Source organism: Hyperolius riggenbachi, chromosome 7 (assembly GCF_040937935.1).
Source record: "Hyperolius riggenbachi isolate aHypRig1 chromosome 7, aHypRig1.pri, whole genome shotgun sequence".
Classification (NCBI taxonomy): Eukaryota; Metazoa; Chordata; class Amphibia; order Anura; family Hyperoliidae; genus Hyperolius; species Hyperolius riggenbachi.
In genome coordinates this window covers 316,605,087-316,629,111 of record NC_090652.1, presented here as the reverse complement: position 1 = coordinate 316,629,111, position 24,025 = coordinate 316,605,087, and the positions used below count along the sequence as shown (strand labels likewise).

Here is a 24,025-nt window from a genome sequence, read left to right as displayed (position 1 = left end):
TTCTTTAATCCCGCCTCCCAAGCAGATTCCTCAAAAGAGAAAACCTGCCCAGCAGATAGCAGTTCTCAATTCTCATCAACCAAGGAACAGCTGGAGCCAGACATTTTAACCTGTCGCTTCATTAATCATTTTGTTACTTACAATTTTTTTCTATAATAATAATCTATATGCATTTTTAATGAATGACAAAAAGTAATTTTTCAGCTTTTACCTCTTGATTATCACAGTACAAAACCTGCCCTCTGAAGAGACCGTATTGCTTCGAAAGATTAGGTTGCGTTAACTTTTTTTTCCCCCTGGCTTTAGCTAGTCAGAAAGGACAGATTCCTTTTTCTTTTTTATATTAGAATCAGTATTGACAGGTTTTTTTTGTACCGTTTAATTGCAGGAGCGTCACTACAGATGATTGTCACTACAACACGCTTCACAGACCAGCCTTTCTCAAACCGTTAAGCCAAATCTACACGATACGATTCTTTGTGCGATTCGATTACGATTCTATTTACGATCCGATTAAATGCGACATGTCCGATTGCGATTCGATTCAACTCGATTTGCCATTGCCAAACAATGGCAAATCGAATCCCAATCGGACATGTCGGATTTCATCGGATCGTAAATAGAATCGTAATCAAATCGCACAAAGAATCATATCGTGTACATTAGGCTTTACACCTGGAGGAACTCTGCAAATAACTCCTGCATTTATTTTGCAGGACGCATAGTAGGTGTGGCCGTTTATTTCACTACCCCCATTACACTGCAACTCATTTTACTGTCCCCTTATTCGGGTGCTTATTATTATTTTGACCCCAATTTAGTGCTTGTCTTACAGCACCCTGTATTATAATGTGCTCTATTATATATTTCCCCCACGATAGGGGGAAATGGCAAGGAACCCCTGCAGAGTACTCAGTGAACCCTGAATGAGAAAGCCTGCTATAGACACTCACACACAGTCAGGCAGGAGATAGGGGGAGGATCCTGATGACATCACCAATCACTACAGACACAGCACAGCTGGAGGACACTCACACACAGTCAGGCAGGAGATAGGGGGAGGATCCTGATGATATCACCAATCACTACAGACACAGCACAGCCAGAGGACACTCACACAGTCAGGCAGGAGATAGGGGGAGGATCCTGATGACATCACCGATCACTACAGACACAGCACAGCCAGAGGACACTCACACACAGTCAGGCAGGAGATAGGGGGAGGATCCTGATGACATCACTGATCACTGCAGACACAGCACAGCCAGAGGACACTCACACAGTCAGGCAGGAGATAGGGGGAGGATCCTGATGACATCACCAATCACTACAGACACAGCACAGCCAGAGGACACTCACACACAGTCAGGCAGGAGATAGGGGGGAGGATCCTGATGACATCACCGATCACTACAGACACAGCACAGCCAGAGGACACTCACCTGGAGATGCTCCTCCGGGACAATGACCGGGCCACATCTGGTGTGCTCAGCGCAGGCGCCGTGGCAGTAGCGGTGCGGGTCGGCTTTTTTCTTTAGATACTGATTGTTGGCGCATTGCCTTCAGGAAGAGAACACAGAAAAAACTGTCAGAAAGGCAGATGCAGATCTCTCTGCCCTTAAAAGAAACCTGAGAAGATTAATAATAATAATAAAAATAAAAAAAAAAATACATACCTGGGGCTTTCTCCTGCCCCGTTCAGGCTAATCGCTCCCTTGCCGTCCTCCGCCTCCTGGATCTTCCGCTAGCTGCCCTGGTATTTCCTCCAGTTGGGGTGTAATGTACATGCGCGACGGGGAGTGCTTACTATTGCGCAGGCACAGCATGCTCCCGTCTACTGGAGCGTGAGAGGGGAGCTGGAAGAATTAACGACTGGAGGAATTACCAGGCCAGCTAGCAGCGGAAGAGGTTGGTGAGGGAGCGATCAGCCTGAATGGGGCAGGAGGAAGCCCCAGGTATATATGTATTTTTTTTTTAACTGTCTCAGGAACACTAAGCCTTGTATACAAGTCAAACAAAAGTCGTTTGAAACTTGACAAACAGCAGATTGCACCGCATTGGAGGACAATGATGTTAGAAAATGTATCCAGAGACGTGACCATTATCGGGCAACTGGCAGATCAATTTACAGGACTGTTGGGCAGATATCGTGGAGTTGGCCAGGTGTGCACAATATCATTCAAACGACACGGTTCCAGAGCATACATGCGTGTAGTGCAAGGTGTCATGCTTGCGTGCGCAGGATTTAGCCAGTTTAGGTTCTGTGATGTCTCACGTCTGAATCTTCTAGTCTAGGGATTCCTGGACGTATGTATTTTTTACGCTTACGTCTAAATTTTCCCTGAAAAAATGCATCTAAAGTTAAACCATTCTTGGTAAAAAAATATTACAGAAAGAAAGCCTAGATTGTCCTGAAAAAAAACAATATATTCATCTAAGAGGATCCGCAATATCTTCTTAAAAATAAATTTTACTTGAAAATCTTAAAATGTAGTATAAAAAGCAAGTGTCGATCTTACATGTCACACGGCGTTCTGCGCATGAGGTCCCTCATCAAACATCGCACCTTGCACAGTGTGTTTTGTGGCCGCTTGATGAAGGACCTCGTGCGCGGAACGCCGTGCGACATGTAAGAGCGACACTTGCTTTTTATGCTACATTTTAAGATTTTCAAATAAAGTGTATTTTGAAGAAGATGGTGCAGATCCTCTCGGATAATTGCTGACGATACTGATCCACGACTCTGGGGATTGGATCCTGGCACATCGCAACGGTGCAGAATTACTTGGTGTATAGGAAACAATATATGTTATTCCTGAATCAATAGCGACACAGCCGAAACGCCAAAACTGTCAGGAATCTCAAGGGGTAAAAACCCTGGACCCTGAAGTGGTTAAATGACATTGCCATTGGAATTATCGGTGTGCGTAGACAAAGTCATTGCAAGTTGGTGCCGGGGTAATGTCACTGGCGCAATGCTGCTCATTTGTTTACATCAACTTTTGTCTAACATGTGTACGGACCGTTAACCTGACCGCAATCGTCAGATGTCTGCTGAAGCCAACTTTCTGCAATCGGAAATTCTCCCAGGGTAACGAATGCTGTTCAACCGGCATAGAATATCAATATCTCCCTGATCTCCCCACTGATCACTGCCCCGATATACCACCTCCAGCAGGAATCTGATCTATTATTACTCTAATCCCGGCCGCCACTTATTTCTACAGCCAGTTGCAGCACAAAGCTGTGCAGCCGCATATTCTGCAATCAGCAAAAACTCGGTATACAGAGGCGCCAGAGTAGAGTAAAACGTTTTAAAAACCACTCAGTGGGTCAAGCAATAAGTTTGAGCCCCTCTTGCTTGACCCACTGAGTTGTGCTCCCATTTTTGCCTGAGGAAGCGGGGTCACGCCCGCGAAACGCGTTGCATTTGTGGAGTTGAATAAATTACTTGACAATTCTATTTTGAGACTCAAGTGAGTTTTCTTTTTTTGTAAGAGGGAGGTGAGTCCACCTTAACATCCCCCTCTCCTTTTAAGCGGTTTTTAAAACGTTTTACTCTACTCTGGCGCCTCTGTATACCGAGCTTTTGCTGATCTGCTAGTCCCCCCTGGGTGGAGGGGTGCATCCCCATCTACTATCTACAGAGAGCGACTTCTTAACCTGAGTGGGGTCAGCTCCTTATGCTCCCCACCTGCATTTAAAGTGGTTGCCTATGGGTAACCCGTGTTTGTGAGTATATATATATACATAACATTGTATTCAACTCTTCATTTTACCTGACAATACTGCACCATATTGGGATCTCGATTCTCTTCTTGTTTTTAAGCACACATATTCTGCAATGTTCCCGCCTACAGGTTCAACCGTGATGTGAATGGTCTTACCTGATCAATGTGTATCTATTAACCCTTTGTAATCCATTATTATGATCACCCACGTGCCCGTAGCACATACTTTTTCCAGGGTGTTGGGGCGATTGTGAAAATGCTGCTGCTGGCATCTGGACTGTAACTGCTCGATCTAGAGGAGGGAGGCGGCCCGGAACCAAGGGATGGGACCGGCTTGTGCAATGTATCCCTGCCCCCTTGAACCATGCCAGTGTAATACCGTTATTACGTGGCACAGTATGGGACTGATAAAGATGAGGGCACCCTGTAACAAGTCCCCAATACACCCACATAATACTTACATTACATGGCACAGAGGATGGGTCAGTGGCAATCAAAGTGTCAGACTTAACCCAACACTCTGATCTGAAGAGAGTGATGCTGTCAGATTTTATCCCGCAACAGCGCCATCTAGTGGCAGCCAGTTTTTCTATGTCGGGTTATGTCCGACATTGGAGCTATGCAAAAAAATTGCCAATGTCAGACATACCATAGTCCATGGGAGTGGAGAGGGTTAAATGATTCAAAACTCATCAAAAGGGCCTTAGCTTTTTATATATGTTTGACAGACGCATATAAAATCTAAATGCTTATCTATTGAAATGTTGAACAGTGTGTGGCCTGCTTAGAGGGGAGGAGCCATACACACCTCAACATCCAATCACGTGCACTGGGTAGAGCAAGGGATTCTGGGAGGCATGCTGGCTGCCAGCACTATAGACCATGTACTGTCCAAGTCTCCTTGTCTCATGCTAGGTGCTGTGGCGTTACCCTCATCCTAACGCTGGGTACACACAACGAGATTTTCTGGCAGATTTACTGTCGGATCGAATATTTCCAACATGTCTGATCTGATTTCCCATCGTTTTTTTGTTTACCTCTATAGAAAATCGATCATAAATCAGATTGGAAATAATGGTAATAATCAGTAAATGTGCCAGAAAATCACATGGTGTGTACCTAGCATAGCGCACACAGGAAGCTTATCTCCTCCCAGCGCAGCTCATAGACCGTGGTGGGGATATCAGGCGGCGAATCTCAGGGAGGTGGTATTAAAGTTGCAGCTGTGTAGCAGAATTCATTGAAAATCATGTGATCAGTTTAATCAGGTGATAAATACAACCACAACAGTAAATAACATTATCGTTGTATTAATGTATCACACCTACAGGAATGGCGGATATTCAGAGAGCGCTCCCGGAACGTACAGAATTGTCCATCTGTGTTTATCAGATGATGATGATGATTTGTACGGGATCAATAAAACTATTAGATGTTTTGAACAGCTTTGCTGCTAGATCACATGTAAAACCTCAGAGGCGGGTTTATGTTTATTAGGATGACCATTAGATACCATGAAGATCCTCGGAGGTGGGTTTATGTTTATTAGGATGACCATTAGATACCATGAAGATCCTCGGAGGCGGGTTTATGTTTATTAGGATTCTTATTAGATCACATGAACATCCTCAGAGGCGGGTTTATGTTTATTAGGATCCTTATTAGATCACATGAAGATTCCTCGGAGGCGGGTTTATGTTTATTAGGATCCTTATTAGATCACATGAAGATTCCTCGGAGGCGGGTTTATGTTTATTAGGATTCTTATTAGATCACATGAAGATCCTCGGAGGCGGGTTTATGTTTATTAGGATTCTTATTAGATCACACGAAGATCCTCGGAGGCGGGTTTATGTTTATTAGGATTCTTATTAGATCACATGAAGATCCTCGGAGGCGGGTTTATGTTTATTAGGATTCTTATTAGATCACATGAAGATCCTCGGAGGCGGGTTTATGTTTATTAGGATTCTTATTAGATCACATGAAGATCCTCGGAGGCGGGTTTATGTTTATTAGGATTCTTATTAGATCACATGAACATCCTCGGAGGCGGGTTTATGTTTATTAGGATTCTTATTAGATCACATGAAGATCCTCGGAGGCGGGTTTATGTTTATTAAGATTCTTATTAGATCACATGAAGATCCTCGGAGGCGGGTTTATGTTTATTAGTATTCTTATTAGATCACATGAAGATCCTCGGAGGCGGGTTTATGTTTATTAGGATGACCATTAGATCACATGAAGATTCCTTGGAGGCGGGTTTATGTTTATTAGGATTCTTATTAGATCACATGAAGATCCTCGGAGGCGGGTTTATGTTTATTATGATTCTTATTAGCTCACATGAAGATCCTCGGAGGCGGGTTTATGTTTATTAGGATTCTTATTAGAGCACATGAACATCCTCTGAGGCGGGTTTATGCTTATTAGGATGACCATTAGATCACATTAAGCTCCTTGGAGTTTATGTTTATTAAGATGACCTATCACGTACCTGCTCAGCAGAATAGAGCTGCTGGGTCTGCGGACTTGAAATGTCTTCTGTAAATAGGAAATGGCTTGTGGGAAAAGCTTGGTCTGTGGGAGAGATAAGCAGAGATCAGCCAATCATCTTATTACAAAACCAGAGAAGACAGATTATACCTGAGCTACAGGGAGCGATATACAACCAAATGTACTGCTATATACTGTACAGCCCAAAAGTTTGGACACACCTTCTCATTCAAAGAGTTTTCTTTATTTTCATGACTATGAACATTGTAGATTCACACTGAAGGCATCCAAACTATGAATTAACACATGTGGAATTATAGTACATAACCAAAAAGTGTGAAACAACTGAAAATATGTCATATTCTAGGTTCTTCAAAGTAGCCACCTTTTGCTTTGATTACTGCTTTGCACACTCTTGCCATTCTCTTGATGAACTATAGGTGCCACAGTACAGGTTAGCCATCCAGATCCCCCCTTTAGTGTGTACAGGCAGATGCCGCAGATCCCCACCGCGCTGCCACCTGTACCTGCCCTGCTCCGGCCCTTCCTCCAGATAGTCCTGATCTTCCTAGCTGCACCGCCACACGGAGAGAAGCTGCGAAGAGGCAATGAGCATTTGCCCAGTGACGGCAGGGCCTGTAACAGGCAGTGACATCATGTCACTTCCTGGCAGCCATCGCTGCTGGGCAACGCTCACCGCCACTACACAGCGGCTCTCCATGCGGCATAGCAGCAAGGGGGATTGGGACTCACTAGAGGAGGGGGCCTGAGCAGAGCAGGTACAGGAGCCGGCGCGGGAAAACTGATGCTTTGATGATCCCAAGATCGCCATGCCACTGATCTCGATTTTAGTTTCAAAAATAAAAATAGTTCAGGCCTAACACACACACACACACACACACATACATACACACACACTGACACACTGTACACACACCCTGTACACACACACACACACACACACACATATACACACACATATACACTGTACACACACAAACACACACATACACTGTACGCACACACACATATACACACATACATACACTATACACACACACACACACATACATACACTGTACGCACACATACATATACACACACACTGTACACACACACATACACTGTACACACACAAACACACACATACACTGTACGCACACACACATATACACATACATACACTATACACACACTATACACACACACACACACACACACATACATATACACACATACACTGTACACACACACACACAGCGGATTCTGAGTTGTTACCAGTAATGTCTCCCCTGAACTCTCGATGCATAATTGATTGGCTGTGAAGCCGAGTGTGCATATGCGTGGAGGGCGCATGTGACTGGGATGGTGACAGGCGCCGTAGCAGGGCAGTGTTCAATTACAATATTATACAGTGCATTGTGTCATACCTGCACTGAATTCCCAGAAATGTATACGCTGCATGGAGAGAAGCTCCTAAGAAGCATTGAGAGTTCACCCTGTGTCTGTACCAGGAAGTGACATGACGTCACATCCCGGCGGCCATCGTTGCTGGGCAACGCTCGCCGCCACTTCATAGTGGCTCTCCGCACGGGATAGTAGCAAGGGGGAATGGGACTAACTGCAGGAGGGGGCAGAAGCAGGTACAGGCGGCGCAGGAAAACCGCGGCTTTGACGATCCCAAGATTGTCATGCCGCTGATCGGGATTTCGATTTAAAAACCGAAAATCGTTCAGGCCTGGTACAGGACGTGTTAAGGTGCCCATACACTCGTCAGATTGGCAGCAGATAGATAAGAAATGCATCTGATGATCTATCTGATGCATTTTTAGAACATTTTTTACCAGGATAGAATTCCAATAGATTTCAGTTTGAAATCTATTGAAATTCGATCTGATGGCATTTTTTTGCCATCAGATTTCCATTAAGGCCAATGCAAACTGATAAGCAATCTCATCAGATCGACCTAAATTTTCCACCCTGCAAGTTCGATGGAAATCCATCGAAATCGATCGAAATCAGCCGTCGATCGGTCGATTGGCCAACCGATTTGCAATCGATTGATCGATCGATCGGCCAGAAAATCGGCTGAGTGTATGGGCTGCTTTAGGAGTGTGCGGGGGTACAGAACATGTGTTGGAAGTATGTGGGGGTACAGGACGTGTGTCAGGAGCGTGTGGGGGTACAGGACGTGTGTCAGGAGCGTGTGGGGGTACAGGACGTGTGTCAGGAGCGTGTGGGGGTACAGGACGTGTGTTGGAAGTATGTGGGGGTACAGAACATGTGTTGGAAGTATGTGGTGTACAGGACGTGTGTCAGGAGCGTGTGGGGGTACAGGACGTGTGTTAGGAGCGTGTGGGGGTACAGGACGTGTGTCAGTAGTATATGGGGGTACAGAGCATGTTGGAAGCATGTGAGGGTACAAGAATAATAGAGTAATAATAATGATCACAGCGCAGGACTCACCCGGACGAGACTCTTCTTCTCTGGCACTAGGCTGAAAAAATAGATTATAAAAAAAATAATCCGGGTTATAGATAAAAGTCCAGGTTTTAATGCAGAGGCAACAATTTCAGTTAAACTAATAAAGTAACTAGAAGCTCCCGGGAATCCTGCAGAGGAGGATGTGCGCTCCTCTAAGAGACGGTCAATGAGATGAGAGTAATTGCAGCTTGCATGCAGATGTCATACAAATTGTATGCAGCAGGGAAATTGGCCAATCTGAGTCGTCAGCAATGCAGAATCATTAAAAAGAGGACCTGAACACAGAACTTCCGGTACTTATCCGTTAGCCGGGCGCATCCGGCAGGTGGCGCTAATTACTATTCCCCCTCCAGGCCGACATGGATAGTAGGGAAAGATGTAACTCTATTGGAGTTTTGTCGCCACCTAGAGGATGCGCCCGGCTTACGGATAAGTACCGAACTTCCTCTCTGCTCTAAAAGATAAGCAACAGCATAAGAACATTTAAAGAGACTCTGAAGCGAGAATAAATCTCTCTTCAGAGCTCATAGCTAGCAGGGGCATGTGTGCCCCTGCTAAACCGCCGATATCGCGCCGCTAAACGGGGGTCCCTTCACCCCCAAACCCCCCACTGCAACACTTGGTCGAAGACTTGGTCGCTCCTGGAGGCAGGGCTAATGGCTGCAGCCCTGCCTCCAGTCGCGTCTATCAGCGGCGCATCGCCGCCTCTCCCCCGCCCCTCTCAGTGAAGGAAGACTGAGAGGGGCGGGGGAGAGGCGGAGATACGCGCTGACAGACGCGTGTGGGGCAGAGCTGCGGCGGTTAGCCCTGCCCCAATGCGGAAGCGCTCCCCCGCTGCACGGAGGGGATTTGGGGGTGAAGGGACCCCCATTTAGCGGCGCGATAACGGCGGTTTAGCAGGGGCACACATGCCCCTGCTATCTATGAGGTCTGAAGCGAGATTTATTCTCACTTCAGACTCTCTTTAAAGTGAACCAGAGACGAAGCACCCTCATGTATGTTACCCTATATATCAGTGGGAACATTAGAGAAAACACCTACCTTGCTCTCTTTCATCCTTCACTGCTCAGCCTCTTGTTATCAGCCCTGATAAAATCCCACACTGAACATTCAGTCTAACTTTGCTCAGGAATCATTATAGCTGAGTCTGTCTTCTCTGGTGTCTTTTTAAGCCCAAGCCTGCTCCCTTGTGGCTCTGCTATAATGCCTCAGCTATAATGATTCCTGACCAAAGCCAGACTGAATGCTCAGGGGGGGATTTTATCAGGGCTGATAACAGGCAGACAACCAACTGGTATTGTTTAACAGGAAACATCCACATCCCTTTAAGCTTTTATAATCCCTATGTACAGGGAGAGCTCTGGATACCAAGGTCCTCGGTGGAAGCTACTCGTTCTTCTAGGTCTTCAACACGGCTCATGCAGCCTTCGGAGTACTACTAAACACAAGCGCATCAATGCACATATGAGCTTCGACTCACCCGTGCACAGTATGGAGGCGCTCGCTGTGCGAATAACTCGGTGACGCGAGTACTTCCAAAGGCTGCACGATGTATATTACAAGCAAGAGCAAAACTGGGCGACCATGCACACTTCTGTGTTTCAAAGATTTGACAGAAAATGTTCCAGATTAATAACAGATAAACAAATGCACGTTCATGACAATTCAGCGGTGAACAGTCATGGTAGCAAAACGATGAACTAAACATAAAGAGAGACGCCCTGCAGCCTGGTCAACGCCAAGTCCATGTAGAGGCGTTCTAGTTTAACCCCCCTGGCGGCATGATTATTTTAGGGTCTACAAGTGGTGCATTTTTTGCAGGTCTTTAGACCCTAAAACTAAGGGGGGGGGGGGGGTGTTAGAGAATCATGCTGCTATAGAGCCAGCAGCAGCCCAGCACTTACCACCCTGGGATCCTGTGCTGCAGTTCTCACTCCGTCCACCAGGTGGCGCTGTAAACCAGTAGTGAGATTGCTGGTTGTCATAATGACGACATTCAGCGATTTCACTGTCGGGATCCAGCACCTCCGAGGACAGGAAGGAGAATGGCTGCCGACGTCTGAATGCCGGGGGAGAGGAGAAACGACCGCTGCGCGCTATGCTTTGCACAGAGCTCCCGACGGCTACCATGAGTCAGGCTCTGAATTACCGCTCCTGGCTTCTTTTTTTCCACCCCCAGCCTGGCTCTGGGTTACCGCTAGGGAGGTTAAGTCAAGGGCCCCAGATCTTAAGAGATCTATCATGCGAGTCCTTCAGTATGCTAGTTAGTTTTTTTATCAACCATGAAGGTGTTGAGTTGGGCAATGTTAACTTAGGGGTTTTGCTTACGGTATAGAGTATGGACACCGCGGTGGGGAAGAGTTTGGACACCGCGGTGGGGAAGAGTACGGACACCTCGGTGGGGAAGAGTACGGACACCTCGGTGGGGAAGAGTACGGACACCTCGGTGGGGAAGAGTACGGACACCGCGGTGGGGAGGAGTACGGACACCGCGGTGGGGAGGAGTACGGACACCTCGGTGGGGAAGAGTACGGACACCGCGGTGGGGAGGAGTACGGACACCGCGGTGGGGAAGAGTACGGACACCGCTGTGGGGAAGAGTAAGGACACCGCTGTGGGGAAGAGTAAGGACACCGCGGTGTGGAAGAATAAGGACACCGCGGTGGGGAAGAGTACGGACACCGCTGTGGGGAAGAGTAAGGACACCGCTGTGGGGAAGAGTAAGGACACCGCGGTGGGGAAGAATAAGGACACCGCGGTGGGGAAGAATAAGGACACCGCGGTGGGGAAGAGTAAGGACACCGCGGTGGGGAAGAGTAAGGACACCGCGGTGGGGAAGAGTAAGGACACCGCGGTGGGGAAGAGTAAGGACACCGCGGTGGGGAAGAGTAAGGACACCGCGGTGGGGAAGAGTAAGGACACCGCGGTGGGGAAGAGTAAGGACACCGCGGTGGGGAAGAGTAAGGACACCGCGGTGGGGAAGAGTAAGGACACCGCGGTGGGGAAGAGTATGGACACCGCGGTGGGGAAGAGTAAGGACACCGCGGTGGGGAAGAGTAAGGACACCGCGGTGGGGAAGAGTAAAGACACCGCGGTGGGGAAGAGTAAAGACACCGCAGTAGAGAAGAGTATGGACACCTCGGTGGAGAAGAGTATGGACACCTCGGTGGAGAAGAGTATGGACACCGCGGTGGAGAAGAGTATGGACACCGCGGTGGAGAAGAGTATGGACACCGCGGTGGAGAAGAGTATGGACACCGCGGTGGAGAAGAGTATGGACACCGCGGTGGAGAAGAGTATGGACACCGCGGTGGAGAAGAGTATGGACACCGCGGTGGAGAAGAGTATGGACACCGCGGTGGAGAAGAGTATGGACACCGCGGTGGAGAAGAGTATGGACACCGCGGTGGAGAAGAGTATGGACACCGCGGTGGAGAAGAGTATGGACACCGCGGTGGAGAAGAGTATGGACACCGCGGTGGAGAAGAGTATGGACACCGCGGTGGAGAAGAGTATGGACACCGCGGTGGAGAAGAGTATGGACATCGCGGTGGAGAAGAGTATGGACACCTCGGTGGAGAAGAGTATGGACACCTCGGTGGAGAAGAGTATGGACACCTCGGTGGAGAAGAGTATGGACACCTCGGTGGAGAAGAGTATGGACACCTCGGTGGAGAAGAGTATGGACACCTCGGTGGAGAAGAGTATGGACACCGCGGTGGAGAAGAGTATGGACACCGCGGTGGAGAAGAGTATGGACACCGCGGTGGAGAAGAGTATGGACACCGTGGTGGAGAAGAGTATGGACACCGCGGTGGAGAAGAGTATGGACACCGCGGTGGAGAAGAGTATGGACACCGTGGTGGAGAAGAGTATGGACACCGCGGTGGAGAAGAGTATGGACATCGCGGTGGAGAAGAGTATGGACACCTCGGTGGAGAAGAGTATGGACACTGCAGTGGAGAAGAGTACGGACACCGCAGTGGAGAAGAGTTTGCACACTGCAATAGGGACCGGGAACCAGCAGGTGAGAAACTAGTAGGCTGCCTCCAGTGTGTAAATTGTTAGAACATTTGAAGATCCCATTCCAGGTGGCTATCCAATCCTCACTACTTTCAGACCCTGGTCTTTTCCCCAGCCCTTGACATATGAGTCTTGGGGTTAGTCACTAGGTCGGATAAAACGAGTGTAAACTGTAGAAATCAGACCTCATGAGCTTGGGCGATGCAGGCAAACACAGCAGAATCATAAAGGATAGCTTAGCACTTTAATTTTTTTTAAAAATAAAACCGGGGGAGCAGGCATGTGTAGCGCGCTCTCCTCATGTCCACCACTCCCCCATCTCCCTAAATTGGTTTAATGTCCCCCCGAAGCTACTTCCAGGTAGGGAAGGTCGGTGAGCACTATGCAGGCGCTGCCCAGCAACGCGAGTCCATTATCACGCGCTTGCGGCCAGCAGCCTTGAGGTGCCACATGTTTATTTTGCAGGTCCAACCAGACGAGATCACCCCTTAATTCAATGAAGTTCCTAAGTCTAGTGAGGCCATGGTTTGGCCACCATTGGAATGCCGCGGGACTATCTTGTCTGGGAGGAGGGGGGGGGGGGAGATGGGGGGTGGCAGATGTGCAGAGTAATGCAGAGAGTCCCAGATCCAGGCTTTGCTGCATAGGTGGGCTAACTGATGTGGCGTGCAATGTACCGGGTATATCAGGCTGACATCTGCCCTATACAGGGAGCAGACAGGTGCTGGACGGGCTGTGGACTCACTTGTCAATGCTGAGGTCATACTCAATCTTCACCCGCAGCTGCAGATCTGCTTGTCTCTTCCAGATGTGACTCGTCTTCTGGTGAACCCCGAATATCACCTGCCAGGGAATTACACACACAGTGATCAGTCCACGGTACTGCACTAATCTCCACTCACAGCCTGTCTACTCCACTGCACTCCACTGTGCCACACTACTCTGCACCATACCCCCCTGCGCAATTCACTGCGCCACACTACACTGCACCACCCTGCACTCCACTGCAGTGCCACACTCCACTGCACTCCACTCCACTGCAGCGCCACACTCCAACACTCCCCTGCGCTGCTCTGCACCCCACTACATCATCATACCACACTGCATTCCACTGCAGTACCACACTACCCAACACGCCGCACTCCACTGCGCCCCACTACGCCGTATTCTACACCACCCTGCACTCCACTGCAGCACCACAACTCCACTGCACCACCCTGCACTCCACTGCGCCACCCTGCACTCCACTGCAGCACCACAACTCCACTGCAGCACCACAACTCCACTGCACCACCCTGCACTCCACAACACTCCCCTGCGCCACCCTGCACTCCACTGCAGCGCCACGCCACACTCCACTGGACCACGCCACACTCCACTGCACCACACCACACTCCACTGCACTGCAGCGCCACCCTCCACTGCACCACCCTGCACTCCACTGCAGCGCCACCCTGCAATCCACTGCACCACCCTGCACTCCACTGCAGCGCCACCCTCCACTCCACTGCACCACCCTGCACTCCACTGCAACGCCACCCTCCACTCCGTAACCCTGCGCTCCACTGCAGCGCCACCCTCCACTCCACTGCAGCGCCACCCTCCATTGCTCCACCCTGCACTCCACTGCAGCATCACACTCCACTGCACCACCCTGCACTCCACTGCAGCACCACCCTCCACTGCACTACCCTGCACTCCACTGCAGCAACACCCTCCACTGCGCCACCCTGCACTTCACTGCAGCGCCACACTCCACTACTCTGCACTCCACTGCAGCACCACCCTCCACCGCGCAACCCTGCACTCCACTGCAGCACCACACTCCACTGCACCACCCTGCACTCCATTGCAGCACCACACTCCACTGCAGCAAAACCCTCCACCACGCCACCCTGCACTCCACTGCAGCGCCACACTCCAGCACCCTGCACTCCACTGCAGCATGACGCTCCACTGCGCCACCCTGCACTCCACTCCACCACCACACTCCACTGCACCACTCTGCACTTCACTGCAGCACCACACTCCACTGCACCACCCTTCGCTCCATTGCAGCGCCACACTCCACTGCAGCAAAACCCTCCACCACGCCACCCTGCACTTCACTGCAGCGTCACACTCCACCACCCTGCACTCCACTACAGCATGACCCTCCACTGCGCCACTCTGCACTTCACTGCAGCACCATCCTCCACCGCGTCACCCTGCACTCCACTGCACCACCTGCAGTGCCACCCTCCACTGAACCACCCTGCACTCCACTGCACCACCACCCTCCACTGCGCCACCCTGCACTCACTGCAGCACCACACTCCACTGCACTACCCTGCACTCCACCACCCTGCACTCCACTGCAGCACCACACTCCACTGCACCATCCTGCACTCCACTGCAGCGACACACTCCACTGCAGCACAACCCTCCACCACGCCACCCTGCACTTCACTGCAGCGCCACACTCCACCACCCTGCACTCCACTGCAGCATGACCCTCCACTGCGCCACCCTGCACTCCACTGCAACACCACACTCCACTGCACCACTCTGCACTCCACTGCAGCACCACCCTCCACTCCACTGCAGCATGACCCTCCACTGCGCCACCCTGCACTCCACTGCAGCACCACCCTCCACCACCCTGCACTCCACTGCAGCATGAACCTCCACTGTGCCACCCTGCACTCCACTGCAGCATGACCCTCCACTGCAGCGCCACACTCCACTGCGCCACCCTGCGCTCCACTGCAGCAGCACCACCCTCCACTGCGCCACCCTGCACTCCACTGCACCACCCCCCTGAACTCCACCGCACCACCCTGCACTCCATGGCAGCACCCTGTCGGAGCAGTGCTTTTCAGCGCTGCTAGATTGGGGCGCAGCCGACGCCACCATAGACTATTATAGGAATCACATCCACAGCGGCGCTCAGTGAGTAACGTCGGCGCTCTCAGAAGACGGAGCCGAAATTGCTTAAAAAAAACAGAATAATTCGGCCTCCAGCAATCGATGGAAGCCAAATTATTTAATTCCCCCACTATCCACAGCGGCCTGGAGGGGGAATAGTAATTACCGCTGCTGGGACTTGTGCAGCAGCAGGGTAAGCCATACACCGGCTGTATCCTGCGCCCAAGTCTCCCGCACCCCCACCTGTGATCACCCCTGACTGATGCACCCGCACAGCGGCTCACTATAGAGGAGGCTCTGGGTTACATTCATGGGAATCTGACATGCGGGGGAGGGATTCGCGTGGCCCCGCCCCTCTCACCTCCTCGGGCCCCGGTGCTCGGTGGCGGCAGGGGGCGGAGCTCCGGGATTGGCTCAGTGTCAGCAGAGCTCCCAGTATGAGGAGTGACAGCCGGGCGGCCGCCATCTTACCCCCATCCGACCGCTGTCACCCGGGCAACGCGACGTCACCGGAAGCACGCCTGCCATGACGTGACCACCGGTTACCACGGCAACTGTCCCCGAATCCGCCATTTTACCGGAGCCCAGTGCTGACTCCTCCCCCGCTGTACAATGCCTGCGCTGACTCCTCCCCACTTATAATACCTGCACTGACTCCTCCCACACTGTATTCTACCAGCGCTGACTCCTCCCCCAGCATTGTGGCGATGGATCATTAGAGACAAGACCAGAGGCGGCAGGGAGCAGCAGATAGTGGCCAGTGTACAGAGAAGCCTGAGGATAGTCCTGTTGGCTCAGCAGTCATTTGTTAAAGGACAACACATGTTGGGACTTTGTGTCCCGCCACTTCAGGGGACAGGACAGACATCTTGTCTGAACTAATCCAATGTAGTCCTTTTCATGAACTAGAATATTTTTAAAGGACCCCTGAAGTGAGATTGATATGGAGGCTGACATATTTATTTCCTTTTAAAGGGGTTCTGTGGGGGTTTCTGAGGAGAAAAACTGCCACTTACCTGGGGCTTCTATCAGCCCCCTGCAGCGGTAATGTCCCACGCCGTCCTGCTCCCCGCAGCCGGCACCGGGCTATTATTCGTCTGTCACACAGACGAATAATGCGCGTTGCCGCGCCTCCGCTCGCGTCATCTGAGGCTTACTGCGCAGGCGCAGTACAACGGAGCCTTGTACTGCGCCTGCGCAGTAAGCTTCCGATGACGCAGGCGGAAGAGAGTGGGTGCGCAGCCACTGTAGCGCAGCCGCAGTTGGATCCCATGCCGCGCTAGACCGGGGCCGGCGGCGGAGAACGGCAGATGGGAGGACGCCGCCTTGGGACATTACCGCTGCAGGGGGCTGATAGACGCCCAAGGTAAGTGTCTGTTTTCCTCCTTAGAAACCCCGTAACAGAACTCCTTTAAGCAATACCAGTTGCCTGGCTGTCTTCCTGATCCTTTGCCTGTAATACATTTAGCCATAACCCCTGAACAAGCATGCAGCAGATCGGGTGCTCTGACTGATGTGTGACTGGATTAGCTGCATGCTTGTTTCAGGTGTGTGATGCAGCCAGAGAGATCAGCAGGGCAGTCGGGCAACTGGTATGGTTTAAAAGCAAACAAATATGGCAGCTTCCATATACTTTTCGCTTCAGTTGTCCTTTAATAATGAGAAATAGGGAAGCCACTAGCCACACCTCCAAGCGAATAGTATTGGTGCAGGTGACGGGAAATCCCCTTACAAAGAGAAGTGGATAACCTTTAGCCTATGGAGAATGCAGTATCGTTTGAGCCAGTGTAATTGCAGAATGTTGTCGTTGTAGTATATATTCTCACAAAGATGGGTTGCAGGCCTGCAACCACGGTAAGCTCATGTGGAAAGGAACAGTTTCCGGTCGGTATCCCGGAACCTTCTGGAACTGGGCGGCCACTCTCCTCCTGTGGTCCTGTCTGCTTGTCGACTGGGTCAACAAGTAGTGAGGGTTCTCACCTGGAGGTGTGCGGTTACAACTGGGTTAAATCTTTGGGGAGGCGCCGTGTGGTGTGAGGGCGTCTAGCCTAGCCTTGACCTAGGCGCCCGCGCACCACAAGGCTCATAGATAAGGTTATCTGTTTGCATTCACCTGAGGAAGCGAGCTGAGTCTCATGAAACGCGTTGTCTACAGTATAACCGTCTTTTAATAAAGACTCCTTTTTCCCATCCATGTGAGCCTTCATTGGAGGTACGACCAGGGTCTGCCCGCTCATGAGGCGGGGTGAAACTTTTGCCTCAGGCGGCAAATAGTCTAGGGCCGGCCCTGGGTACGACGCCTCCTTTTTTTCTATATATTATCCTATATATTATTATAGTTCTTACTATATTGGGCACCCCCCCCCCCCCCCAAAGATTTATCCCAGTTCCAAGTGAGTAGGTTTAGTAAAGTTGCACAAGCGCAGGCGGTAGCTGGAGGCCGCAGCAGGTTCCTGGAGTGCAGATTTACCTTCAGTGTTTCCCGCTGGGTCGCCTATTACAAATGAGTGGTGACCAATGTGCCATGAGCAGAAGTCACTGTCGGTCTATGAGGTTACCCGCTGGCTGCCACATATCCTCCTGGCCCCCACAGCTGCCGCACACAGACCCTCAGGGCGTATCCAACAAGAGCTTGTCAGATCTGCTCTCATTGGCCGTACTCCTCTCCTTGCCTGAACGCTGCCGCACTGCAGCTGTGCCTATGCAGTAAGCCATAGCTGCTCATACACAAGCCTGCTTCCCTGAGGCCATCCCTGAAGACCCGTACCAGCCAGCCTCCAGCATGTTGCCCCGCCCCCTGAAAAAACGCCATTCTATTTTGATCGAGAAAACAAGACAAAACATTTATATTGCGCTTTTCTCCTGGTGGACTCAAAGCGCCAGAGCTGCAGCCACTAGGACACGCTCTATAGGCAGTAGCAGAGCTAGGGAGTCTTGCCCGAGGTCTCCTTACTGAATAGGTGCTGGCTTACTGAACAGGAAGAGCTAAGATTTGAAGCCAGGTCTCCTGTGTCAGAGGCAGAGCTCATAAACAGTACACTGTCCAGCCACAGAGAAAGGATCCTTCAGCCTGAACATTCCTCTGTCTGCCCATATGAACGGGTCAGGGATAGAAAAAAAAATGGGGAAGAGCCCTATTATTCCACAAGGGGAGGAAAGGGGGCACCTGCCCAGGAGCTCCCTGGAGGCGAGAGACCGCTTCCCAAACAATAATAGCTGTTTTGAAGGGTAGGGTAAGTGTTAGAGAACACCTGCTCCCTCTAAATGGGGGACTAGCTTAGGACAAGAATGATCCCACTATCGCCACCTCTAGGTTAGTGGAAGGTTATCAGGTGAACAGGCAAACCACCACCTAGCACCAACAAGGACCGCTGCCCGAACAATACACCGGCAGGGCAATACCCCCTGCATCCTTTGGCAATTGAAGGGTTTGAAGCGCTATTCTGGGTTTCCTGGAGTTCCATTGACAGCGTGAGAGTCTATTTCTCTAAGAGTTCTAGAGGGAAAGGGACTGTAGAGTTCCTGAACAGGTAGGTGAATTACGGCAAAAGGTTCATCTTAATTCCATTCCCTTTGCCTAGCAATGATAAAGAGAGCCGTTGCCATCAAAACTGGACTTACCATAAGGCATTGTAGGAACCTGCCTACAGGCACCTGAGGATGAGAAGGCAGCTCACTCTCCAGTGGCATAGCTAAGGAGCTATGGGGTGGATTCACTATCACTATACCTCCCCTTACTGCACGCTTAGCATGCCTTATCAGAGTTGACGTGCCTTATCAGAGTAGCATAGCGAGCACTACAAACTTATGCCTGCTAATTGGCATTGACGAGAGCTCCACTCGTCCTGCCCTGAGCCCCTGCGGGTCCAATCACTGTAAAGGACATTATCCCCGCACTTTGATTGGCCCAATAGGCTGCCTGTCAAGTTTCCTGTCAAGTGAGAGGCAGCCTACTGGGCCAATCAAAGTGCGGGGATAATGTCCTCTAAAGTGATCGGACCCGCAGGGGCTCAGGGCAGGACGAGTGGAGCTCTCATCATAAGTTTGTAGCGCTCGTTATGCTACTCTGATAAGGCATGTCAACTCTCATAAGGCGCGTTAGGCATGCAGTTAGGGGAGTTATAGTGATAGTGAATCAACCCCAATGAGCCCTGGTGCAAGTTTTGCATTGGGCCCCCCTAAGCACTATATACATAACAATTGATACGGCGCATCAAAACCATGCCAAAGACAACCACAGTGTCTGCGGTGCAAGACGGGGATGGGGAACTGTGTGTTAAGGATTATTACCATTCAAAGCATCTATAGAAGTGATTATTACCAGCACAGGACCAATAAAGAGATAATTCTGTGGTTGAGGGAGGGCCTTACGGGGCCCCTCTGGCCCAAGGGCCCCGGTGCGCTTGTGACCTCTGAAACCCCTATTGCTACGCTACTGTCACTCTTCTTCCCTATGCAGAGTCCTGAGCAGAGCGTAAATGAGAGGATACTCACCCAGCTCTCTGCATTCCACTGATAAGTTCTCCCTCCAGTAAGGGGCACCTCTAGCTACTTAATACTGAGGGTACTTCTGGCTACCTAAAACTCCTGTAGCTACCTATGACAGGCAAGGGAAGTAAGGGAGAAGTGACAGCTAGGCCAGCCAGCATACTTGTGGTGCAGTTCGGTGGGGGTTTGTACAGTGGCGTAGCTAAGGAGCTGTGGGCCCCAGTGCAAGTTTTACATTGGGCCTCCCCAAGCACTCTACACATAACAATTGAGACGGCGCACCAAAACCTGCCAATGGCAACTACAGTGTCAGAGATGGGGATGGGGAACAGCTTGTTACTGATTACCACTATTCAAAGAATATATAGAAGTGAATTTTACCAGCACAGGACCAATAGTGAGCAAATACTGTGGCTGTGGGAGGGCCCCTCTGGCCCTAAGGCCCCAATGCGGTCGCAACCTCTGCACCCCCTATTGATACGCCACAAAGGTTTGTAGGTTCATGGAGGGTGAAGTCTGAGGTGCCAGGACAGCTCTGCCTATAGGCTCTTGTGAGCTAAATCCAGGCCTGGTTGGCATGTCTTACACTTGACTCAATACATCAACTGCAAGGCCCACAGTTAATTAATAAAAGTCGTGTACATTTAATGCCTTGTGGAGTGCTTCAGTGAAGACCAGGGAACCCAACATCACTCATCAGTGGCTACTTGTAGAAAGTTCATCTTTGTCATAATTAAAACACAACACTCTTTAGTAAGTCCATTCATTTTATTGAATTTTTTGAAAGTTGCCATATGGAAAACTGTACATGAGAAAAATATACAGTAGAAAGTAGCGCAAAAGCCCGAAAATTTAGTTTAAAGAGAAGATGAAAATGATCTCCTAGGAGATAACTCCGGTGAAAATATGAATTGCATATAGGCGAGGGCGAGAAAACTCAGCAGAAAAAGTTTATTGAGTCAGACAACTAAAAGCTTGAAAAACCTATAGACCGGCTGCAAAACTAAACCATTAACCCCCTGGCGGTCTATTAAAAACCGCCAGGGGGCAGCAGAGCAGTTTTTTTTTTTTTTTTTTTTTTTTTAATTAAGTAGCGAGCCCAAGTGTGCAAATCGGCCCAGCAGGGCCTGAGAAATCCTCCTGCACGGCATAGCCGGTGCTCAGCACGGGCTTACCGCCAGGAAGGTTAAAAAAACATCAGATAAGCGATAATCCTAGCCATGAGATAATATAGCACCTATACAATATGAGATGCCCTATAAAGGCAAGCGTAAGGAATATACTATATATACCTGTATATGCTGTACATACATAGAAATGAAATACACATTTTGTTTACATTCTGTGCTACAATGTAAGTGAATACTATTATAGTGACTATACATGTGGTAAGAAAATGGATCAATTCCATCTTCAGTTTGATAAAAATGGATGGTATTTTGTCTTTGATTCAATGTCAGTTAGTACTCCAAATATGTAAACCCCTTTTTCCCCCTGAAATAGGTCCCTATATGTCCCCCAATGTTTTTCTTTGTACCTGGTCTGGGTGCCTTTGCCTAACTTTCCCGAAATGTGAAGTGCAATACAAACTGTGTGAGATTCCTGATTTCTGCCCGCAGTTATTGTTGGTGATGATAATCTACTTTACATGAATGACTCTCAGACTAACGTTATGATAATTGTCCTGTTTGTTATTGATATCCGGCCTTCATACTCTGGATTTGACTGATGTTGTCCTGGACTGGAGATCTTTGAAGAACATGAGTGATTCTGCAAACTGGACCTGGAGCTGTTGAATATTGTCTTCCGTTAGTCGGGAAGAGTTTACATCATTCCTTTGTTTAATAATCCCGGGCTTTCCTGGACCTCTTCTGGCCTCCAGTGATCTCCAGCTCTGGAGAAGCTCAGTACACCTCCACCTTGTCTACCATGTCATATCCAGGCCATCAGAGAGGACTGTTGGCAGTACTAAAACGGACCTGAAGATTGCTTAAAAAAAGTTTCACTTACCAAAGGCTTCTGCCAGCCCCCTGCAGCCGTCCTGTCCTGCGCCGGTACTCAAAAATCCTCCGGTCTCCCTCCACGGCTGTTTCTTCACCACTGACATACAAGTCCCTGGCCGTGCATATCCTCCTTCCCGTACGAGGAAATTACTACTGCGCATGTGCAGGATGCAACCAGCCATAGGAGCGCGAACGAGGACACCCGTGGCCAGGGCCTTGTAGAGGCGCAGTGGAGGCGACCGGCGAAAGAGAAAGTGGGGGGACCGGAGGATCATTTTGTCCTGGCACGAGCACAGGACAGCTGCAGGGGGCTGGCAGAAGCCCCAGGTAAGTAAAACTTTTTTATTAAGCAAACTTCAAGTCCGCTTTAACAGTATTACCTAAACTGCAGTGTAGTAAAGCAACCACAAGGTGTCACTGCCTGTAGGATGATGTAATGATCTCTATGGTATTGTGATTTCCTGTATTCTTTGTTTTCCTCTTCGTTCTAAGTAAGCTTCATTTACTGATGGTGGTGTGTGATTTATCTCTGCATGTTTATCTTCAGTAAAGAGTCCTAACTTGTTATTGTTATACAGGGTGCCTATCTGCGTGTACCTCTCGGCTCCATCAGGGACATCAGACAGTAAAGGTGATGAGATACTCAGGGTAGGCCTGGATGTCATTAAATATCACAAACACGGTGGGTTTTGTGAGATCATCGGCTGCGCTGTCATACAGGTTGGTGGGGTTTGTTGGGTCCTTGGGTTTGGGGACAATCATGTCCGCCTCTCCTTTGCAGAAGGCCCCGGTGAGGACTCTGGCCAGATACATGTATTTATACTTGTTGGCATCAGGAATGGAGTAATTGTCATCCGAAGAATAAATCGCTTCAACCGCAAAATACGTCCCTTTCCCAATCTTGGCATCTGTTTCAAAATACATAAAAGAACAATTCAACGTGATGAGGTAAGGTTGTGATGTCACAAATAGAAATATACTGTACGTAAAAAAAAACCTTTCTCCATCTTATTGGACAGCAGAAATGCACATTTAAAGGACAAGTGCCCGAATACGTACGTACGCAGGTGAGTATACCTATCCTTTCCCACTAAGGTCCCAAAACATGAATTTTCCCCTCCTTCCCCACAGAAGCCATAATTTGTTATCTATTGTTTATCTACTAATCCACGAGGTAGGCCAGGGGCGGGACTACCAATGTCACTGCCCATATTCTCTGTGGCTGTAACGTCAGAGGCCCCGCCCCTGGCCAATCTCACAGCCAATGCTGTATGAGGCACCTACATTGCACAAGCTATGTCACATATTGCCGGGCAGGTAAACAGATGACCACTGTACCAGGTGGCAAGCTTTGATTTCAATAAACTCTAATGTTTTCACAAACAACAAATGCCACAAGTAACACTGGTGCTACAAAGTAATGACGACAACCACGAGTTACATCTATTACTATGCTTCATTGGTTGGTTCAGGTGACATCACCGCCACGTACTGCTGGTTTCCGGGTAACTACAGAGTCTATCCAATACTACAGAACCCCTGAGGACAAGCACTGTGGCCAGGTCTGTGTCACGAGATGAGGGAAGAGGTTTGGACAGACCCCTCTTTGCAGCCCGAGGGGGGAAAGTTTGTAATATCACCCACTGGAGCCACAGAAGATTACAAGGAGCTTGGATGTATGTCAGTGGTGTACCTACCACAAGGCTGCAGGTGCTCACAGCCCCGGGTGTAGCCATGGCTAGGGGTGCAGTTGTGGTGCTCAGTCACTGTCTTATTCCACCTGGGATCTTTTTTCATGGTTTGGGCAACATTCGGGAAAATAGCAGGAAGTGCAGGGGACTGTACTACTTCCTGCACTAGATGTAGCACCCCTCCCCCTTCCTATCCCAT

General features: G+C 49.7%; 2 protein-coding genes across 2 annotated transcripts in view; both read right to left on the bottom strand.

Annotated features, from left to right (window-relative positions):
* LMLN (leishmanolysin like peptidase) overlaps positions 1-16,158 on the bottom strand; it is a 37,588-nt gene extending 21,430 nt beyond the window's left edge. The window contains exons 1-5 of the mRNA XM_068246239.1: positions 16,006-16,158; positions 13,483-13,580; positions 8,697-8,727; positions 6,232-6,314; positions 1,443-1,560 (exon numbers count right to left, since the gene is read on the bottom strand). Of these exons, the coding sequence (XP_068102340.1) occupies positions 1,443-1,560; positions 6,232-6,314; positions 8,697-8,727; positions 13,483-13,580; positions 16,006-16,110 (435 nt within the window). The 5' untranslated portion in view covers positions 16,111-16,158. The remainder of the gene's footprint in view (positions 1-1,442; positions 1,561-6,231; positions 6,315-8,696; positions 8,728-13,482; positions 13,581-16,005) is intronic.
* A 4,769-nt stretch (positions 16,159-20,927) lies between these two features.
* Positions 20,928-24,025, bottom strand: part of LOC137525235 (protein mono-ADP-ribosyltransferase PARP14-like) — a 67,471-nt gene continuing 64,373 nt past the window's right edge. Inside the window, exon 16 of the mRNA XM_068246238.1 lies at positions 20,928-23,043. Coding sequence (XP_068102339.1) covers positions 22,754-23,043 — 290 coding nt within the window. The 3' untranslated portion in view covers positions 20,928-22,753. The remainder of the gene's footprint in view (positions 23,044-24,025) is intronic.